Genomic DNA, 21,598 nt, shown 5'->3' on the forward strand with positions numbered 1-21,598 from the left:
TGCCCAAGAAAGGCTTCGCCTGTGCGCGGCCCCCCCTCCCCTGATTGCCCGGCTCCCCAGGAGTTCTGGCGAGAGTGCGCCGGGGCGAGAATCAGACTACTGCTAGCTGCACCGTTCTAGCTAGACCAAGAAGGGTTTGCGGTACCTGATCGGCCTGAGTATCACGGTCAACCGAGAACTATTCTCTCAGGCAGGGGAGCAATAGTTCACCTCGCCCCGAGAGTTATTGAAGCTGTGGGTGTGGCCCCTGAGGGCACAACTCATAACTTCTGGTCTTTCAGCTGAGGTTGTTGAGACCATCCTCAATCCAGCGCTCCCTCTCACGAGGCGTGTATGCCAGAGAGGTGGAAAATGTTCACTTCCTGGTGTGGAGACCACCATTTTAAACTCAGTTAACTTTGCCCAGTAGGCTCAGTGGGATTTCTCAGGCGACATTCTCCACCAGGTTCATCACTCCACCTAAAGGTCGTTGCCAGTCATATCTGCATATCATGACCCTATTGGTGGCCTCGGTGGGCAGACACCATTACGATTCCTCCACACGGTGTGCTGAGGCTGGAGACCTCAGTGCGGACCAGAGTTCCCCTGGGATTTGGTTTTGTGGTGTTAGAGGCTCTGTATAAGGCACCCACTTCGAGCCCCTCCACTTTTCCTCCTTTCTATAATTTTGACATGAGGCCCACTCCTGGCTCCTCTGTCTTATCCTGATGGGTGGTCTGAGGACCCCCTTTTCGAAACAGAGACCTTGGAATTATGGCGGCGTGGGCATCTCGTTTCCCAAAGCGTTTGTGACGCGCAGCTCGTTCCTAGAGGAACCATGGTTACAGTTGTAACCAGAGACGTTTTCATCCTGTCAACATGATGCATATTAAATGATTATGCTGCTTTCCTATAGTTTTCTCTGTGTAAACATGTTTGACTGTTTGACTGTTGCGCTTTTTATATCTTTTACGCGGTATCTCAGGCATGAAGCAACATTTTAAAAATGTGCGGTCTGAAATGAATTTAATTTCCTTTATAATATGCATTTATTTTTACCTATTTTTTCAATGACTCCTAAGCGATTAGTTTTAATGATTCATTTCTCCACACACCACCTCCGTCTTGATTGGTCGATTTCATTTTAATGCAGCGTTTGTTAGCTTTTAACGCTCTAAAGGAGCACCTAGTGGCTAAATGATTAGCTTTTCATTCAGACCAATTCGAAAAGACCAACAAGTGTTTCATGTTAGCGTCAACATGAAACGGCTTGAACTTATGTTAAAAAACAACTTTTTTCGACTCTTTCTTTTGAGAGACGATAACTTTATACACAGTGCACTTTCAGATTTAAAACTGTGTTACACACTGCACGAAAGATCATTTTCAAAACAACACTGGACTGGACTGAAACTTCAAGGAAAACTTGCATGTCCTCCCTGTGCCGATCATTTCTTAAGAACACTGCACTCAGTGAGGACATTGTTGCTTTTACAGTGAAAGCCAGATTACAAGTTCGTCCTACTGGACTTAACCTTTCTATCTGGTCTCAACAGCACAGGTTCCTCACGGTGTGCATCGCACTAAAGAACAGATCTTGAACAGCTGTAATGCTTATAAAGAGAACGCATTACATAGCACCCCACCACAGAATAGTGGACCTTATAGTGAGGATATATCTAACCATTTATCACCTCAGTAAGAATATATAAGCATTCTTGAGTAAAGACATCTATATTTCAGATCAAATATCAACCACTTCTCAATACTATTTCATTAGTATTACTACATATAACACATGATGTACATAAAAAGAATGGCATCTACGCTAATATTAGTCTGTTTCTTTCTTATTCTCTTTCTCGATTCATAAGAGATCAGAAGACACACACACTAAGTCATTTACACTATCTGACACAGCTGTGTTTAAAATTGAACTGGAAGTTAAGTGCTGGGCGTCGGTCAGAGAGAGAACTGGTCTCAACTGAGTCTGGTTTCTCCCAAAGTTTTCTCTATTCTGTATGGATGGGGTTCTGGTTCCTCTGGCTTGCTTTGTTGGGGACACTTAACTACTAGAGATTATCGTTGATTTTATTACAGAGACCTCTGCATAATAAAAATGAAGTGCTTAATCTTGTCATTTACATTACTATCAATCTATTCTCCTGTTTGATACTGCTGTGCTTTGACACAATCTATATTGTTAAAAGTGCTATATAAATAAAAAGTGATTGAAGAAAACAGAGATGGGCCACTATTCACAAAATATTTGATCTCACACACAGTAAGAGTTTAGCTGAGTATTCTCCTATTAAAACCTATTCACAAACCTGCTAAGACAAACCTACGATTGACCAGAGGATCACATGTGTAATAACCAATCACATTACAGCTATTACAGATGCTGTTTATACACACCATAGAAATAAATAATAAGTTCTGTAAGCTTAATCCACCTTTTGCAAACAGTAAGTGACTTTTTACTCTAAAATAAAACTATAAAAACGATTGTTTAAATGTAAAACATATTGCCGGCAACAGCTATTTAGGATACTTTGTGTCTTGGTCGTAGTGATTTAAGAGTCCTCTTCAGTTCTCCTAATGTTTCACAGATTTAGGAGCTAGTTTTAGTGCTAAAACAATTGTGAAATACTCTTAGGAGTCTCTTAATTTTAATACTTTTAAAATTAGGAGTCGAAATAGGACTAACACTTTCACTCTCTTAAGACTCTCCTAAATCAGAAATTATAAGATACTTTTAGTTTTGTGGCTCTGGTCCACACTAACATCCATTAATATGCTGTTTTGCTGTAGTTATCTTATACATTTTTATATACAATTAAACTGGTTCTATTCTACAGAGAGGAAGAATATACTTGCCTGTTCTGAGGTCCTGCGAACTGCTTTCAGGACACTTTGCACTTGAACCAGATTGTTCATTACTAAACTTTCTTTTAGTACCTATCAGAAAACAGAATTTATCACATTTGTAACACACACACACACACATATATATATATATATATATATATATATATATATATATATATATATATATATATATATATATATATATACTGTATTTTACAGAATCAGGCATCAACGTTAGAAAACATTTCCTACCATGACTAGCCATTGTGGGGTAAAGGATTGTGGGCTGAATGATGCCTAGAAAAAAAAAATTTAGAAATTAAAAAAATAAAATAAATAAATAAACATATATATATCATATCTGTGTGCTGTATGTGTCACAGTGTTGTTGTTTTCAGGTCCCATGTTGGCGGTGTCATGTATGTTCAGATGTTCAGTTCATTTGCTTTAAAAGGTCATGTTAGTTTGATGTCAGTTTGTGCTCGTCTTTAGTAGTGTTTGTACTAGGTGTGGTTTCCTTTGTTTGCCTGTCTGTCCAGCAGCCTGAGGCAGGTACCTTTCCTTGTTTGTGAATGATTAAAGATGTTAAAGTTATATTCTCGTCGAGCGCTCCTTCCTGGGAGGGCAAAGGGAGGAGTTGTGGTGATAAATAAGGTCATGTCACACAACAAACATATCGTCATTGTAAAACATCTGCTGTGTTTGTGTTAGTGCCACCTCTTCAATAATGAAATGTATTAGTCTTGTTTATTTTCCTGTGATGATTATTCATATTTTACATGGGAAAAAAATGAGAAAAAGGTGATGTATTTCATTGCTCTATTTACACCTCAGAGATCACACGTCAAGGTCTACTTCTAATTGAATTCACTCTTAGTCCTTGTATAACCTATTGTTTACTATGTTATATTTTGGTTATTACATCTGATGGATTATGTTTCATACATTTAGGCTAAAACATACAGTCTGCACATCGATTCTTCTTCTGATCTGATCTGTCACATTGTATGGCAACACATCACACTACAATTTAGGTAGCAAAAAGAAAACATATTTTTATGCATGAATATACATAAAAAGGCAAAAGGGTATGTCCTTCAAGGACATTATTAAATATAACAAATACAACAGTTAACCATGAAGCACAACAAAAATAAGTACTTACTCAAACTTCCTCTGAGGTATTTGGTTATACTTTACTCAAAGCAAAGCAATCAAAGGTTTTCAGGATTGGTTTGAATGCTGCTAGCAGTATAAAAGCCCTGAGGGTGGAGTTAGGGTTACACCACTTCCTGTGATTCTAGTCAAAACAGGTTTGAATACCAGAATGAAGCCAAGTACTTTAGATTGTGTATGTCTCTTTCTGTATGTTATTGATCAGTCAAATGACAGGAATAAGGAACTAGACCGGCACAAAGCAAGCCGCATGTCAAACACTTTGAATTTTCTTTTAATTTGGATTGTATTTACCGCAGTAAAATTACATTATATAGTTTAAACTATATTTTTGGTACAAAAACCAATCAATCTGCTTCAGTGATAACCCCTGAAGGCGTAGCGGTTAGTTTTTGTTTGCAGTACTTTCCTGTATGGGCGAGGCTTTGAAATGTAACAACTACAAACAGTTGGTAAACACTTCAGAATACGGTTCCATCATTAATAAATAACTACACAAGAACACATGATTAATGCAATATTAGCGCTCTAGTAACTACTACTGTAATGAGGAGTCAGAAGCGTTTGGATCCATTCACGAGCTCTTTAATGAGAATAGTCAAACAGGCAAGGTTCGGTAACAATAGCTGAGATAACAGGGCAGGTAGAGTCGAAAACAGAGTCAGGCAATGGTCGAGGCAGGCAGACAGAATCAGAGTCCAGGTACAGGCAATAGGTCAACGGGTAGACAGCAAACAATCGGCAAACCAAAAACACAGAAAGACACCAACAGAACAACCGCTCAGCATTACCAGCCAGAGCAAGGATAAGACTCCGCAAGGAGTACGATCTGGTAGCAGCTTATATAGTAGTCTAATGGGGTACACCTGGGCAAGTAATCAGGGCTGGGAAATGGCATGATGGGAAATGGAGTTCTGAGGACTACTATTCTGGGGAGGGTTCCCTCTGGAGCCACAGAGGCGTGGTTCATGACAACTACCAAGTAACAAGAAACTCTGATTATTGAGTTAGTAATAGTACTTAGTCGAATGTGGTAGTTCACTATTAGCTAACTAGTAACTGTCATTTTTTTCATTCCTCCCCAAGAACTACTAAGAGTTACAGGATACAGGTTTATAATTAATATGAATAATATATGATGTAGAATTAATTCTAAAGTGAAGGTCATGGTAACCTCAAGTATAACCAAATACCTCAGAGGAAGTTACTAATTATTAGGATCAGTATTTTAAAGGGAAGGTTATGATAACTCACTAGTAATGACTGAAATCTTGGTAAGCTTTTGCAGGTTTTGTGAAGTATTGAATAGTAGTTATTCAGGTGAATCTTTCTAAAGGAATTACTCTTTTATGGATCAGTATTCTAAAGTGAAGATTGTGGTAACTCTCTGGAAATTGCTAAAGTCTGACCTTTGAGGTATTAGTTTTTGCTCTATGCTAGATTTAAATCATTACTAGTAGGTACTATGATCTTCATTTTAGAATATGGATCCAAATAATTAGTAGTTTCTTCAGAAAGATGTAGTAACACTTGAGTCGTTATACACAGAATCTATCTGCGGATCACTTCACTTCAGAATACTGGAAGGATTTGGTAATACTTGAGTCATTACTAGTGTGTTAGCACCATCTTATTAACAATTTTGGAATTAGTTATTGCACACAATTGCTTTGTTAGCCCCTGTGTGACTTTTCTAAATAATAGTGCACATGTATTTAAATGTCTGAAACCTTAAATCAGCATTATATAACGATATATTTACACCCTTTCCATCCTCTGCCCTCCTGCTGAACGTTTCTTTGTGAAAGTGAAAGTGCATGCTCGTGAGCATCAGCAACTGCTAACAATTAAAATGATTACCAGAGTTTGGTGGCGTCTTAACTTTAACTTGACTTTAAAGGGAAAAAAAAGGTAATGTTAGTGGCAGCGTTTAGAAACATTAAACATGCACAATCACTCACATAAATATATCAAGACAACACTTACTGTACCTCTCAGAACAAAGCATTAGATTTACATAAAAAAAGCAATCATGGATTTTAATGCTTAAAAAGATTTCATGTCAAGACAGGATATGATTAACTGACACAAAGCTAGTCTGACGTTCAATATATTTCACATCTCATCCATGTCATACTTTTGATTTTATTCAGTTAAGAATATTCAGACATTTCAGCAAAGCAGTTAAGTCATACTTCACTTATACATTTACATTTATGTCTGACTCAAAATATCTATGTAGTTGTCTTACAAATGGTGAAAATAAAAAACGTTCAGACATTTTGCAGCTAAACATAAGAATTGTTCAAATTGTACATCTGCAATAAAACAAAGCTTAAATTTATAAAGAAAGCTTAAATAACGTATACAAGATTAACAAAAAAAAAGGGTTTTGCTTGCAAATTCTGACCTAAACAAAACATGTAAGATGAATGCGTGTCATTTTAACACTAAAACGTACTCCCCTCACTTCCACTCTTAAACACATTATATAAATATAAATCACAATAAGAATTATGAAACATTATTTCCTCCAATTTGCCTAGGAGAGCACAAGTGATATTTTCTGTAATATTAAGTCAATGAACACGTCTAAAGGTATTGTGTATAGATTTTTTTATATGAAATTTGAATGTCCAAAAGTTCCAAAACATGAATTCATGACATTTCAAATCAACGTAAAGCAGAGACACAACGGAGAAGATGACTTTAGCTGTCAGTGTTCCCTCTATGCCTGAGTTCAACAAACATTTACACAATTTATGTACATATTATGGACAAATGATCAATGAAGATGTCAGTGTACACCATGATGAAACACACACACCTTCTCTGTCCTTTCAATGCTACTGAAGAGTGTGTCGGGGCTTGCATTATTTGGGATGTTATGCTTTAATGCCGACATCCTGCTAATTTATCTGCGCTGTTTAAGAAAGGTGTCTTTGGGTTAGAGTACAACATATTTATGTCTTTCTACTGAATGTTTAATACCAAGTAGGTTTTAAATTTGGTATCGCATACTATTATAGTTTTATACTTAATTATTTTTTTCTAATGAAGATTGTAATAAAAAAAACAGTCAAACCAAAAATTATTCAGACACCAAACATAATTCTTTATATATTTTTACTAGTGGGTGCAGGACACTTATCAGTCCACACTTTGTTTTGCTTTAACTGCTAATGAGATCTTTTTCCACCACAGAATGAACAAAATTAAGAATTGCTTAATTAGTATTAGCTAAATTAGTATTATTTATTTGTGTACCAAATTTAACAGCTGATAACCAAATAGTGAACCAGTCCTCTGTGTGAGTTTTAATGGCATTATTAACTTTTTTAACTAACCATGCATAAACATTGTTTTCTCAAAAACACAAGCATGTACTTTCAGGGTGTTCTCATATTATTGAAGCCCAGTTTTTACTAAATATGGTTATCAGACTTTAGCCATTATTTTCCTTTTTTTTTTTTTAAACAAGACCAGTCAGAATGAGTCAAAACCAGGGCCCCAGAACCTCAGAGGGTTAACTCAAAGTTCTTCTCATATTTTAATACCATTTTTTTTAACTATAGTGAATAAACCATGACACAATGGGAGAATTTGTGAAGGTGTCTGGATAATTCTTGATTTGGCTATGTATGTTTTTTGTTTTTTTTTTGCTATTGTGAAACGTTGCTGACATTTGGTTCCCCGTGTGAATGATGTCCAAACACCTCGTGGAGGCAGGGGTCCGTGTCTTTCTACAGCCGCATCAGACAGCTATTAGTGTTTTTGATGTACGTTAGTCTACACGTATTTTAATACTTGGTTCATGGGATCAGTGCTCTGAGACTCCGCAGGCCCTGCTGTGTTTGTGATGATGCTGACGGGTCTAGCGTAGAAGGAACACTGAAGGGTTCACTGGGGTCACATCAGCACGTCCAGGTCGTCGCAGTGGTCCTCCTCCTCAGTCACTCTGAGAGACAGCACCTCCTCGTTCAGGAACAGGCCGCTCAGTCTCTCCTTGCGAGCCTGTCTCTGCTCTTTCAGCTGACGCTTGCGCAAGGCCTTCTGCTGCAGCTTCCTCTGCTTGGAGCGTTTCTGGAAAACACCACAGCCAACAGTCAGTGCCTCAGTCCAGCTTAAACCTTCCTAAACTAGTTTTCTAGTTTTTAACTTTCTCCAGATGCCGCCGCCCATTCCCTTTCATTAGACAGACACAAAGAGAGATCAACTGAAGCAGTTATTAGCATGTGGAGTATTAGCATGACCATAAGACCCCTTTGTTAATGGCACCATTGATATGTTTGAAAACATCTTAAAGGAATATGATTGTTTTAAATAAATTCTGTCAGTGCATAAGTGAAGCTGACAGTGTTAGTCAGTCTCTCTCGTCTCACCAGTTTCTTCTGAATGCCTTTTAGAATTTTAGTTAGACTTCTTGTCATTCTAGTGAGAATTTACTGTGCTGTGTGTTTGAGACGGAGACGGATCACTGCGCTGTGGTTTCTTAGGAGCACCTTGGAGTCTCGTATCCTTTCGGCGGCAGAGGCCAGGTTTCCATCACTGTGAGCACGGCTGATGCTGGATGCGGTGGAGGCGCTGCTGCTGCTGGCGCTGCTCGACATGCTGGCGTTACTGCTGCTATGAGCGCTGACGCTGCTTGCCATGCTCCTCTTCACGCTGCGCTGCCGTGGGCCATGCTCACGGATGTAGCTCCTCACCTGCAGCAATTGGAGACACCAAATCAATCACTGGAAAACACAGCTTTTGCACAGTTTCAAAGTTCACCTCTTCAAATTTAAGTCCCACGATGCAAACAGAATCCACATTTTTGATACCTTATGTTATGAGTTTCTTTCTCAGTTCTTCTCTGTTAACACTTAAGGTAAGTGTAATACCTTGCAGTTAAAAGGAATGCCCACTTACCACAAGTTGATGTGGTTCTTTAGGGTCAAAATTAAGTCTATCACATACTTCGATTAAAATTTCTCAACGTTACGCTGTCAAAATCAGTTCTGTTTACAGCAAGCCGTTGAATGCTAATGCTCCTCTGTGGGGTGATGAACAGACTATAAAATCTGTGACAGCAAACATCCAAAAAGGGCTATTATTTTGTGGTATCTTTTAGAATATGTTTTAAAAAGTTGTGTAACATATTACACGCAGTTTGCTAATAACAGGGCAATGCTGTAATGTATGAGAAGGTATTGAGTGTAATTTATCACCTGTTTGAGTTTTTCGTCTGTGAGGCAGTTGAGCTCGATGATGAATTCACTGTCTGTTGGCAGAATCTGTGCACTCGGGTCGATTATTTTTATGATGTCAAGCTGCTCCCGAAGTCCCATCTCTGTGCTTACTTTTCGACTTAAATATTCAATATATTCCACCTGAAAAACAAAAAGCATCAAAATGAGCTCACACAGACAACAAAAGACTTCACTGCAATGAAACTAAACAACAAGTAAATGCTGTGAGACTGCTTCCTTTTCCTTTTCATCCATCATAAAGCAGTCAAAGTTTCACTAAGTAAAGTGATAGAAGTGAATGTATTCAGACCTGTTCATCATTTGTCATGGCGCTCCAGGGCAGCTCGTCCAGGTTTCGGTGCGGTTTGTTTTTTCTTTTGGTGGCGAGACAGGGTGAACTGGGCACGCTGGGAATGATGTCGGAGAGAACGTCACTGCCGCTGGCGATATCACTTCCGGGTAACTGGAAAAGAGATTAAACGTAATACACTTGATCATCACGATCAGAGGTGACAAAACATTATCCGTATTATCATGGTACTTTAAAAGTGTGCTGGAATTATTCAAAAAGCTCAGAGACAAATCCCTTTACCAGGTTTTATATCTAAAATCAGCAAACAATAAAAATTACTTTTTGTTTACCTTAACACTAAAACAATAACATCACCAATGCTGGCTAATCAACATGACTGACGACAGTTTATCTAATAGCATGTACAAAAGGTTTCATAAAATAGTAAATGTCATATTTCAGGTTTCAAACACAGAGATGTGCACGAGTAAAAGTGCACAAAAGCAGTGTCTTTCATGCACAACTTGAACAAACTTAAACAGGTAATGCTGTCAGTTATGTGGATATTAGCAATACCATTAACAATCACTAATATGGCTTATCTGTTAACGCATAATCTTCATATTATTTGAAGTGCACTAGCACTTTCTTTCTTTCTCGAGCATTTTCACTTAAAATGTGACACGGTAAAACCAACAGTGGGAATCTGATCATGCTTTATCATCAAACTGGTAAAGGTTCCATCTCTAATCTACAGTCCATCAAACAGCTTGGCGAGTGATCCCCAGCTGACCGCTCACCTGCCACTCGAACTCGCTGTCAGACCAGTCCCAGTAAGTGCTGATGGAGGAGGACACGTCGCTGCAGACGCTGCCCTCGGGGAACAGGTCGAAGGAGGCCAGCTCCTGCTCATCCAGCAGCGAGTAGCAGTCGTCCTGATCGCCCACAGACACGGAGGAGAAGAGCTCCTCACTGCACTCGGAGCTGGCCACGCTGGTGCCACACGAGGTCAGGTTCCACCTAAAACCACACACAGATCACTGTCCAGCAGCACAGACCTCCCCACACACACACACACACACACACACACACACACACACACACACACACACACACCACTGCGTGCTTCATCAGAGCCAGCCAGGCAGAATAAGCATGATGACAGCAAGGTTATTATATTTCAGCTACAACTAGTCACTAGTCCAGCTAATCACAACACTGCATATGCAATAACACATGATTTATATATAAATCATCAGTTTGTTGTTTTACATAAATCACAAAATAAATCAACATAGGACCTTTAATGTTAATCACATGGTAAAAACAAGTAGGTAATCACTCACTGCTTGATTCAACTGCTTTTGGAGCAATTTCTTTCAATTGATTTTTACACTTTATTATTAGTTTTTCTTACTTGAATGCTTATAATTTAGAGGCAAATTCTTTTTTCCTTCAAGTAGGTAATAGTTTCTAGGTTTCTTTCTAACACTTATTTTTGCATCTGTGATTTTGCTTTGGAACCTTCAGAAAACTTTCAATCAGTTATTCTCTAAATTGACTTCAAACTGGTGCTGACTCAGTCATTTTTTCGTCCAATTCCAACAAACCGTACATCATTTGAAAGGCACTTTAATAGAGTTAAGTGAATAAGCAGACCTGCTGCTGTGGAAGCGGTGAAGCGGGTCTGTCCGGTGACACGAGGACAGCTGACAGCCGAAGTCACTGACGTCCAGCGTGGCATCTTCACTGAAGTTCCCTCTCTGAGACAGCAGCGGGAACGGCTCTTCTGGAGCCAGGAACTTCTCGTAGACGTCCTCAGACATCTGGAAGCTGCACACAACAGACCGCATCAGAACGACCTGTTCCTGTACCTGGAAAACCTCTCTCTCTCTCTACTTTTTTAAACTGTGGGAAAAGGTGTTTTTATGGCACAAGGTATCTAAAGTAGTTAGTAATGGAGTTTCATTCTCTCCAATGCTGAAATTGGCCTGAAATCTTAATTATTTGTGACACTGACCTTTGCTAATTTCAAACTTGTTTTTCACCATTAAACAAAAAATGGATCAAATAACAGCAAAACTTATTTTTGCACTATTTGTATATAGAATGCATCCATTACACATTGTTAAAGATTGTAAATGTGCTTGCCATAACCGTAAAACTAAAAATAAATCCCACTGGCTGCTAATTAATACATTTAAATAATGGAATATTTGATGTGGATGTTGTGTCAGCCCAATAATTGATTAGATACAATACTGATAATAAAGCCAAAGATGTTATGTAAGAAACAGTACTAGTCATTAATAACACAGTAACATGTTTGTAACAAAACAGCCAACAATAATTTTATACCAAAATCATTATGATATTAGGTAATGGTCGTGTTTATAAAAAAAAAAAAATATTTCCTACCATTGCAATATAATATATATAAAGCACATATGACACCTACATTCGAGCCTTTATTCTATAAAATCCGTGCTAAAGAGAGAAGAGTGAGGGCCTCATGTAAACAGACAGCAGGCCTGGACCTCTTCATCTGATCCCACTAAAGCTCACGATCTGTTGAAGAATCAGTAACCCACGTCGTTCACTTAATCGGAACATAATACATAACGTAAACGTTACCGATATTTCTTTTGTTTATTCCTTATTTTAGTAGCTCGGATCTACTGACAGCAGCGATTAGCGATTAGCGATTAGTAAACTCGTGGCCGAACCCGTTGAACGGCTGTCTGCGCGCGCTAATCACCGAGGAGCTGTCATATTAGCGTCTATGTTTCACACATACCTGTCTTCTGATCTGTTTTAGGGGTTTATTTTGAGCAGCGAAAACATCGGCTCTCAATCTCCTTCCGCTGCTGACGTCAACGCCCCAGCTGACGTCTTCTCTTCTTCTGTGGTTTTGTGGCGCGTCACGTGACTGCGCGCAGTTTGCCATCTATCGCGAGATGCTTCTTCCTTATTATTATTATTATTATTATTATTATTATTATTATTATTATTCAATAACAAATATTCATCCAATTCAACTTTAAACAAAGGTTTACTGGCTCTAAACCTCCATTGTCTTTGTTTATGAATGTGAATGTAATATTTTCCTGTATTTTCATTTGAACAGTCATACAATCCAAAGAAAACATCTTTAAAACAAAAATAAAAGTCACTCACAAAATAAGATGTGAAAATAAATGAATCACAGAAAACTGCAGTTCACTTCAATATCAGACTTCTTTTTCAAAAGTGGGGCAACATTTGCGAACATCAGTTTAAAAGCTATCTCCTTTATTTTATTGATAAGGAGATACTTCTGAGGCAAAGTCCATACTTTCTCCCAAGATATATATTCTCCACAATATTATTCCAGTATGTAATTACATAAGGAATCGTTGTTATCTCTTTCTGGAAGAGAGCTCTGATTTTATAGTTATTTCTTAGTTGGTCTACAGAAAAGCACCCATTTCCAGTCATTGAGTCAGTTAAAGACAGAGTACATGGCCAGGGGAAAGTCTGCTTTGTGAGTTAAAGAGCTAAAAACTACAAAGAGTGTTTTCAAACCAGATTTATTCTCATACAGAATATTCAGATTATTCCATAAATAATATCGGTGCGGAGGAAAGGTATGCTTGTATAAGAGGACCATACAAAGAGCATCTGCTTATGAAAATGAGAAGGATCTTGGAAACATGATCATTACAAAGCAGTAGAAAATTCACCAACTTTAGAGAAAATATAGTTGAAGATAATATTCCAGAGTGAAGAGGGACAAAACATACTCAGGTTATTTTAAAAGTGTTGTTTAAGGTAGTAAAGTCTAAGAAATCAAATCAAAAATGAGTCGTATTCATTAAAACTGATGTAATATAATATAATGAGTTACATTTTTCACAAAAGAGCTGCATCGAGACAGTCCTTCGGCTTTAGAGCACAATTTTCACTATTAAAGGGTCAAAATTTACTTTTCTTGTTTTCTGGTCTTTATTAATTAAAATTCCTAAGTCTGTTATATATATATAGAAGGAACATCACGGCGTTTAATAGACATTCATTCACATTTGCTGATATTTAGACAGAAAAGGACTCAATCAATCTCAAAGGATTCATTCATTCAAAGGCATCACTCAGAAATAAAGTCGTGTCGTCAGCTAACTGGCTAATAATACTTTGTATAGCTTGTACTTTACTTTAAATTGAGAGGCAGGTACAAATACATATAGAGATATAGGACAGCCTTGTCTTACTCCACCTGACAAACTGAATCTTGACAAGTTTATTTTAATATTATTGTTATTATTGTTTCTGTATAATATCCTGATAGCTTCACACTAATAATCTCCAAACCCAGATTTAATAAGAGCTTGAAATATAAATGTATGCTCCAGGGAATCAAAAGCTTTGTAAAAGTCTAAAAAAAAAGCAGGAAACTGTTATTAGTGACGAGATGGTCATGATCTAGGAGAAGACTACTCTTCTATTATTTGTAATGTGATAGTGCTTCATCAATAATTGCGTTCAGAACATCTTTCATTGTTTCATTTCAACTAAAGCTATGGTTTTAGAAGGTTCTTTAAGAAGGTGATCCCGTTGTATTGGGTTTGGTTTCAGGGAGATGATCTCTGGTGTCATGCTTGCAGGAAGTCTTATACATCTCATACAGACCATCACTGCCTGGACTTTTATTTTTTAAACTCTTAATTGCCAGTAGAATTTCTGACTGAGATATCACCATCACAAGCTTCTTTATCTTCAAATAAAATATTTATTTTGATTAATAGAATCAAAGAAGGGTTTGGCTCAAATATCAGATTATCTTGATCTATACAAGTTATTCTTAAATTTGGAGCCAAATGCAGCTACTGTTTAATTTTGGCCAGTTGATCTTATCTCTATCTTGTGCTGTGTGTTTAAGGAGATCACTTCTTTTGTTTCTTTGCTTGAAAAAGTGAAGTTCTTAAGACTGGAGCAGACTTACAGCAGGACTGGCTAAGAAACAACAATAATCCAGCAAAGAAGCAAATCACAATGAATAATTGTCCAAGCCTGCCTAAATACCGGGAGTCGATCACAGACCTCTGAAATCAGCTGATGAATGCACATGTTACTGTTACAGCTCCTCCATCTGTTTTTAAAGCAGTCTTGTCTGGATAAACAAAATGACGTCTATGGTTGAAACGCTCTATAACTGGATCCCGTGGGAATCCCATCAAACGCTCTCCTTGTGTTCAGAATAAACTGCATCGCAACATTTTTTCTCCTTATACCAGGTCTATTATATCATGAACCCATTTAATTAATTGGGTTTTACAACATCTGGAATAAGAGATATCCCGAAATCAAACACTGTCTATGAGAGAAAGAAACCTGATGTGGAGCTGTGTTTGTATTTACAACACATTATTAGGACAGACTGTTAAGAAAACATATAAACTTCAGAGAAATGATTCATAGTTTCAGATGAATGATTGAACTGAAGAGTGCAACGCATGTAGAGAGATGCCTTGTCTTGAGATATACTGAAGTACACCGGAAACAAAATGATGAGGAGTAGTATTCAAATAAATTCAGACTAGAAATAAGGTCAAAGGCTATTGAGCAGATTTCATAAGCATATTGGGGCTGAGGTTATTGTTCTTTCTCTCCAGCAGGAGGCGCAGCGCCACTGAGTCCGCCGCCGGAGAACAGCGTAGAAGAAGAGCGCTGTGACGTCAGGAGGAGGCTCAGGACAAGATGGCGGACTCCGTGAGTTTGTTTGGAGGAAGAGTTCCTGCAGAAGTGGAGCAGCTGGCCAAGCATCTAAAGAGTCTGGACAGAGACACGTTCACACAGATGCTGAGCGGTCAGCCCACTAACCTGCAGCTTTTATTAAATATTGGGGAATAGAAGGCACTTTCATACAAGCTGTTTGCGTAATGTTTACAAGCGTTTAGGAGTTTTTTTTAAAAAAAGCAGTGTTGTTGTTGTTGTTGTTGATGAAACCATGGTAATGCAGAAGAAACATTACTTTCTTTTTCACTGCTCACATAATCCGCGATTGCAGAAAAAAATATGACTGAACATTGGTGAAGCAACAAAATACAAACTGATATTGTTTGTACTGATACAAATCTCTTCAGAAGAGTTTACCTTTTCTTCAATTCATTTTCATAAAATAATTTGTTGCTGCTCAATATAATGTTCATTTCAACGTTACAGAAAAAAGTAATGGTTCTGAAAGTGTTTTACACTGACTGAAAAATTAACAAGAGTTTAATATGGTTTACTCTGTTTAAAATAAAATAATCTGTATAAATAACAAGTTTTTATCTTTAGGGAAGACAGACAGTTTAAAGGGTTAGTTCATCCAAAAATGAAAATGAGTTTTTTAGTGTTTTAGTCGCCTTTGAAGCACATCCTAAGTGTATGTGACTTTCTTTCTTTTTTTCTGACGAATCCAAATATTAAAAACTTTCCAGATCCCTCCAAGCCTTTCCATGAAGATAAACCGGTGTTTGTTGTATAGACTTCAAATAAAACACCCTCGTCTGTAATAAAACATCCCGCTGACTGAAGTTAAACATAAGGCGCTTTGTGTAATTAATGAATTAGAAGCACAAAGCAAGGCTTGGTAAAGAAAGAGGAGACTGGTTTTCTTTTGCTAAACTAAGAAGCATTGTTTTGTTTGCTCCTACATTTCCCATAGAGTTTCATTTTTGGGTGAACAACCCTTCAATAAATAATGTAAAGCATTAATGAGATCAATGAGAATAAGCAAATTGTCATACAAAAAAGTTTTGTGTAAAAAAAAAAGATGTAATGACTCAGGGGAAAGTGTTCATCCGTCTCCGTGTGATCTTCTGTCCTGTCACAGCCGTGCTGAAGGCCGTGGACGGTCTGGACTGCTGTGAGACTGTGAGACTGATCTCAGAGAGCAGCGTGATCTCAGAAGACAGCTTTAACCACGCCGTGGCTGGGCTGTATGCTCTTCTCAAAGAAGCTCTGTGTCTGCCGTCTCTAAGACAAGAGGTTAAAAGCTTTCTCACATCAGACCTTTGACTCTGAGACAGAAGCGCTTTATAAAGGTTCATCACTGGAAATTCTTGAAAAGCTGAGTTTTTGTGCCATCTGATGGCTGAAAGTAGTCAAACGCACCCTATTCCTGTCATTTATCAGATGCATGAATAAATTATTTGTTCTTTTGATCAGGCTTTTAAAGTGTATATAAAAATCAATCTTCATGCATTGATTATCAGATTAGTTCATAATGATTTAGTTATTCATTTCTAAGACTGTGTGACTTTTCTCATGATAGCTGTAAGTCTAAGTCTCCAGAACTAATCTGAATTCTCTTTCAGGTTTTTAACGAGGATCTGCGAGCGCTTCGGTAGGGAAGGTTTTTTTGGCGTTTTTTTTTCAAAGACTTAATCATTTATTAGGGGTGTAACAATTTGCATATCATGTATTGAACGATTCATGGTCACTATCCCCTTCTTAGTGGAGACTTTAGAGTGAACAGAGCATGTGTTTCTTCATTTCCTTGCTATCTTCAGCTGGGATGTTCCCATGACAACGGGATTTGATGTCAGTAAAGTCTGTTGCAAATATACAAACATTTTATATTTGAAAATGTTTTTAAAAGATGCTAATATATAAAAACTAATGACTGACAAGTGCATTCTAAATAAAGTCTCCACTGAGAAGGGGTTAGGGATGATCACTATGGTTTGGAAAATGACCGTGAGCCATACAATACACACATTGGTACTCCTCTTATCATTTATAAATCAGATGATGGTGATATGTGTCCCCAGGGTCCCTGAGGAATTCATTGCAGACATGTCCAGTGCTGTGTTTGGAAACAGGTATGATTCAAGCCTCCTTTCTGCCGTCTGTGATCCTGTACATCAGCTCATTTCTCAGTGCTTCTGCAGACAAACCTCTGTGAATATCAGCGGCACACATCAAGGCCCGACCCTGCCGAAGATCCAGGACTTTAAATGGAGAGTCGATGTTGCCATTTCCACAAGGTACACTATTAATGATCGATTTAAATAGACACATGCTGATCTCAGAATTCGAATGTCTTCCTTTTTTTGCTCTTTTTGCTGCTTATCAAGCTAGTGGATTAGAGCAGGATTTCTTTCAGGAGTCTTTAAAAAGCCTTACATTGTACAAGAACCAAGAACGCTGTACCGAGATCAGTCTTGTTACCCATTCCTTTAGTTTGGTAACAGCCCAAATGCAAGGATTTGATAATAAAAGAAAAATGTCTTAACGGTATTTAAAACATAAACTTAGTGGCATAGATTAATTTACTTCTGTGAACTGACCACACAGAAAATGAAGAATATCAAAAAGCGTCATTGTTATTGATAAAATCACAAAAAATGATTACAGATATATTTTATTTTTGTCAATATTGCACACCCCTAATTTAACTGAGTTCATAATTTATTGATAATAAATTGTTAAAGATTCATATAATAATAATATTTTCTTTAAAAAGGCTGTAAAATGTATCATTTTATAAAGCTTTTTGTTTTTGTGAACATTTGCATATAAATTGTAAATGATGCTTTATACAGTAAACGGTGTAATATGGCACTGTAGACACTGTCCTACCCCGCTCATGTGGTATTATTTTCATTCGTTCAAGTTGGTGTGGGACTATTCTTCAGCCTTGTCTGTGAAACCAGGGGGAAATCTTAAAAGTGCTCAAGGGCTCATTTGCTGCGTTAGTAAATAGTAATGCAGTTAGTTTGCATAAATACAATTTTCTTCATAAAATACACCAGGGTTCCTTAAAAAAAATCCCAGGGTTCTCCAACCTTCTGATGTTGACTGAGGACAAATTTTTCCCCAAAATAGAAAATAAAGAGAGAGAGAGAGCTTGTGAATGCTGTTTATTTGTTCAGTAGGTAACCTTTCAGATGTTAACTAGTAAGCAGTTTATTAGCTTCCTAAGTAATTGTCTTATTTTTCCAGTTAAATCATTCATTTATGAATGTAATTTAATTCCATTGGTTTCCTTTCCCTTTTGCTCCCAGCATTTTTAGCTGTATGGTAACAGCTGGTTTTTCTGCTTTTGTCTTACCGTGTTATTTTAATTAATTATCTAAATTATGAACCCAGCAGTTTGTAGTGCAGACTGTTTAATTGACGTTATTCTCCTTATTTCTCTACCAGAAGGTCAGCAACCAGAAGTCTCGCGCATCAAAAGAAAACCGCTTCAATTCTTTATCAATGAATACCGTAGAGCGGGGCTGTCAAGCTCGGTCCTGCAGAGTTTAGACACTCCTGATCCAGCTGATCACGTTCTTCAGACATAGTATATGTGTTTTAGCAGGACACCGGCCCTCCAGGACCGAGTTTGGACACCCCTGCCGTAGAGTAAAGCTCATGAAAGCAATGATATGCTTGATCACTCCACAAACACAAACTCAAGCTTGTCTTGATCTCCTGTAGTTACACTGAGTTGTGCAGCTGTGTGTATTTCATGAGCATCATATGATTGATCATTAGTGATGTTTGTGTGGTTTTTAGCTCGCTGTCTCGAGCTTTGCAGCCCTCTATTCTCATGCAGATGAAACTGTCTGATGGTCAAGTGCATCAATTTGAGGTAATCTTTATTTAATTCAATTTGATTTCAAAGTATATAGTAATAACTGAGATGTGTAGTAGACATGCAGATCCCAGTTTAGCTGGTATTTACAGATTTCAAAAAACAAGAGCCTATATTTTCAGCAGCTTTGTTTTTTTATTGAAAAGCTGCTGTAAAAAAGAATAGTTAAGTTTTACTTCAAGCTTTGTATCATTTTCTGATTAATAACTTTTATAGTTTGAATGTTTTAGTAGACCTGCCCATTTTCTGTATTCTGTTACTTTTGCAAAAAGTACACAAATCATTAAGTATTCAAGTACGCTCTTACTGTTTCTGACACACACATGTAGGTCTTGTGCTTTGCACAAATAAAAAATGTTGGCCTAAAAATATACAATCCATTCTTGTACCATCGTCTTGTCCATTGCCCAGAAGTAGCACAAGTCTTCTGAACTCTTCTAGCTCTCTTTTCTTCTTTTCTTCTTTCTTCTAGGTTCCAGTTGGCAAGTTCCAGGAACTTCGTTACAATGTTTCGCTAATTCTAAAGGAAATGAATGATATAGAGAAGAGGAGTATTCTCAAAATACAAGACTGAAGAGATCATATTATCATATTCTGTTGTAAGACAATATATCAGATTTTTTTTATTTGGATTATAATTTTCTAATATTTGGTATTAATTGCACTGAATTCATTATTAACCGTTTGTTTCTGTTGTACTTGGTCTGCCAAGCTGAAGTCTTGTCAACACATTTTTGTTGTAAAAAATAAATGTCTGTTGCCTTTTTTTTCTGAAGATCAGTGGTTTTGCGTCTGTTTAATCCTTGTACAGCTGTTATAGAGGCATGAAGAGCGTGCTGCAGTAGAGACGTTTTGTGGTAAGTGTATGATTGCTCTGCATGCGGTTGAGTCACGTCTGTGATGTGAGAAAACTGGGGGTGTTTTGGCTCAGCTAATGTTCAGCTAATGTTATGTACAGCAGTCTGAGAAATCACCATGTTAAAACAAAGCCTTGTTCAAAGAAGAGCTAAGACGTGAGAAGGAAAGTAAAGAGAGACAACTTTAAGACCTCAAGCGATTCTTCAGTAAAATATCGAGCAATGAAAGAATGTCTTTTTAAATAGTTGTATTCAATTAATAAAAAAAGCAGCTCTAAATTCATTAAACGTTATCGATATTGTAGATTTCATGGGGGTTTTTTTCGAAGGGGCTGAGTTTTAGTTAGAGCTGCTGACTTTCATTCTCATAAAACTACGGTGTAACCACAGTTCACAGCTTCTGCTGTGTTTTCACACCTTGAAACTGTCACACACACACGCTTGTTACAAACCAGGGCCTGTATTCACAAACCTTTCCTACTTAGCAGTAAATGTTTCTCTTAAACCTGTTCACAAAGCTGCTGAGACAAATTTTACTAAGCAAGGAAAATGTAGAAAATGTAGAAGTCCTAAGAGTATGGGGTTAACCTCGTTGCTATGGATGATGTCAGCATGCTTAGTAACTATGCGCACTGTGATTGGCTGAGAGGAGAGGGGAGGGGTCTTTGTTAGATTTATTCATAGAAATATTGTAAAGTGCAATGTTATGTTGCTGCTTCAAATAAAGATTTTAAAATGCAGGTGTCATTAAGTAAACAAGATGGTATATATGTTCAGGTAATTAAATCTGTGTTTAAAACATAATTATGGCTTAAAGAACAGCTGGTACTTCTTGTCTAACTGGTTAAAAGGATATAAAGGAACATTTAGAGTTGGGATAACCTCCAAACCATAAAGGTGATACGATTTTAAAAGATCATTATCATCAAATATTTCTAAAATGTTTCTATTCTGAGGCAAATTGAGGTCAACAGCCCTCTCAGGATAGTTGCAAGTTGGTCTTTGTGTCATCTTTACTGCTTTCATTTTGTGATTAGGATTCTTAAACTGAGCTCTGCTCACTATTTTTAAGGTTTTGTTGAGCTACCTTGTGATTTTACAGAGTATCAAAGATATTAGCAACTTCATTACATTCTTGGACGAGTTTCTGTTCTCTTTACTCCAGTGCATTTGTAATGTTGCAGTCAGGGTCTCGGTCTTCCCACTCAATCGACCTTAAGCCCCTCCCCTTGAACACAGATGAGCCAATGGAAGTTGAGTATCAGCCGCATGGAAAGTGGAACTCGGACATCTGTAGGTTTCAGCGCTATAGAGAAACACTTGAAAATGAGGCTTGCATAACATTTATGGGGTTTATGCTTTTAAACAATACTTTTAACACTGATTCAAGGAAATCCTGAGAGGATGGACAATACAATTTATTTGATAAAATTTTCTGAATCTGAATTTTCTGAATTTTCTGTTCCCAGAGATTTTTGCAATAGACCAAAATGTCATCAATGTAGACTAGTACAAACTTGTGCAGGAAACCTCTGAATACTTTGCGCATTAAAAATCAAAGATGCGTATACCAAAATACTTATAGTGA

General features: G+C 37.4%; 2 protein-coding genes and 1 long non-coding RNA gene across 4 annotated transcripts; 1 reads left to right on the forward strand and 2 right to left on the reverse strand.

Annotated features, from left to right (window-relative positions):
- Positions 1 to 2,770: 2,770 nt before the first annotated feature.
- LOC122334186 lies at positions 2,771 to 4,100 on the reverse strand. Its single transcript, XR_006248724.1, has 4 exons — positions 4,016 to 4,100; positions 3,407 to 3,466; positions 3,103 to 3,147; positions 2,771 to 2,940 (listed from the first exon to the last, which is right to left on the reverse strand). It is a non-coding gene; the product is annotated as an uncharacterized LOC122334186 (long non-coding RNA).
- Positions 4,101 to 7,055: 2,955 nt separating this feature from the next.
- On the reverse strand, positions 7,056 to 12,462 carry LOC122334185 (protein FAM199X). 2 transcript variants are annotated; one of them, XM_043232047.1, is made up of 7 exons: positions 12,347 to 12,462; positions 11,209 to 11,382; positions 10,350 to 10,569; positions 9,568 to 9,720; positions 9,237 to 9,398; positions 8,529 to 8,732; positions 7,056 to 8,109 (listed from the first exon to the last, which is right to left on the reverse strand). In XM_043232047.1, exons 2-7 carry the CDS (start codon positions 11,373 to 11,375, stop codon positions 7,936 to 7,938), a joined length of 1,080 nt encoding a protein of 359 aa, XP_043087982.1. In that variant the 5' UTR covers positions 11,376 to 11,382; positions 12,347 to 12,462; the 3' UTR covers positions 7,056 to 7,935. The 2 variants fall into 2 exon arrangements, with proteins under 2 accessions (XP_043087982.1, XP_043087981.1); XM_043232046.1 differs by lacking the exon at positions 12,347 to 12,462 and adding an exon at positions 12,008 to 12,259.
- A 2,771-nt stretch (positions 12,463 to 15,233) lies between these two features.
- Positions 15,234 to 19,928, forward strand: LOC122334180 (COMM domain-containing protein 5-like). Its single transcript, XM_043232041.1, has 7 exons — positions 15,234 to 15,391; positions 16,403 to 16,557; positions 16,887 to 16,915; positions 17,343 to 17,393; positions 17,463 to 17,558; positions 19,075 to 19,150; positions 19,626 to 19,928. The coding sequence occupies exons 1-7, from the start codon at positions 15,283 to 15,285 to the stop codon at positions 19,725 to 19,727; spliced, it is 618 nt and encodes a 205-aa protein (XP_043087976.1). The 5' UTR covers positions 15,234 to 15,282; the 3' UTR covers positions 19,728 to 19,928.
- The last annotated feature ends 1,670 nt before the right edge of the window (positions 19,929 to 21,598 follow it).

This window comes from Puntigrus tetrazona, unplaced genomic scaffold (assembly GCF_018831695.1).
Source record: "Puntigrus tetrazona isolate hp1 unplaced genomic scaffold, ASM1883169v1 S000000497, whole genome shotgun sequence".
Taxonomy (NCBI): domain Eukaryota; kingdom Metazoa; phylum Chordata; class Actinopteri; order Cypriniformes; family Cyprinidae; genus Puntigrus; species Puntigrus tetrazona.

Coding starts and splice junctions, on each gene's coding strand:
- LOC122334185 (XM_043232047.1), bottom strand. CDS start 11,375: ATGTCTGAGGACGTCTACGAGAAGTTCCTGGCTCCAGAAGAGCCGTTC. Junction 9,399..9,567: donor CCATGACAAATGATGAACAG/GTCTGAATACAT, acceptor TTTGTTTTTCAG/GTGGAATATATTGAATATTT. Junction 8,733..9,236: donor CAGACGAAAAACTCAAACAG/GTGATAAATTAC, acceptor CAATTGCTGCAG/GTGAGGAGCTACATCCGTGA.
- LOC122334180 (XM_043232041.1), top strand. CDS start 15,283: ATGGCGGACTCCGTGAGTTTGTTTGGAGGAAGAGTTCCTGCAGAAGTG. Junction 16,558..16,886: donor TGCCGTCTCTAAGACAAGAG/GTTAAAAGCTTT, acceptor ATTCTCTTTCAG/GTTTTTAACGAGGATCTGCG. Junction 19,151..19,625: donor GTCAAGTGCATCAATTTGAG/GTAATCTTTATT, acceptor TCTTTCTTCTAG/GTTCCAGTTGGCAAGTTCCA.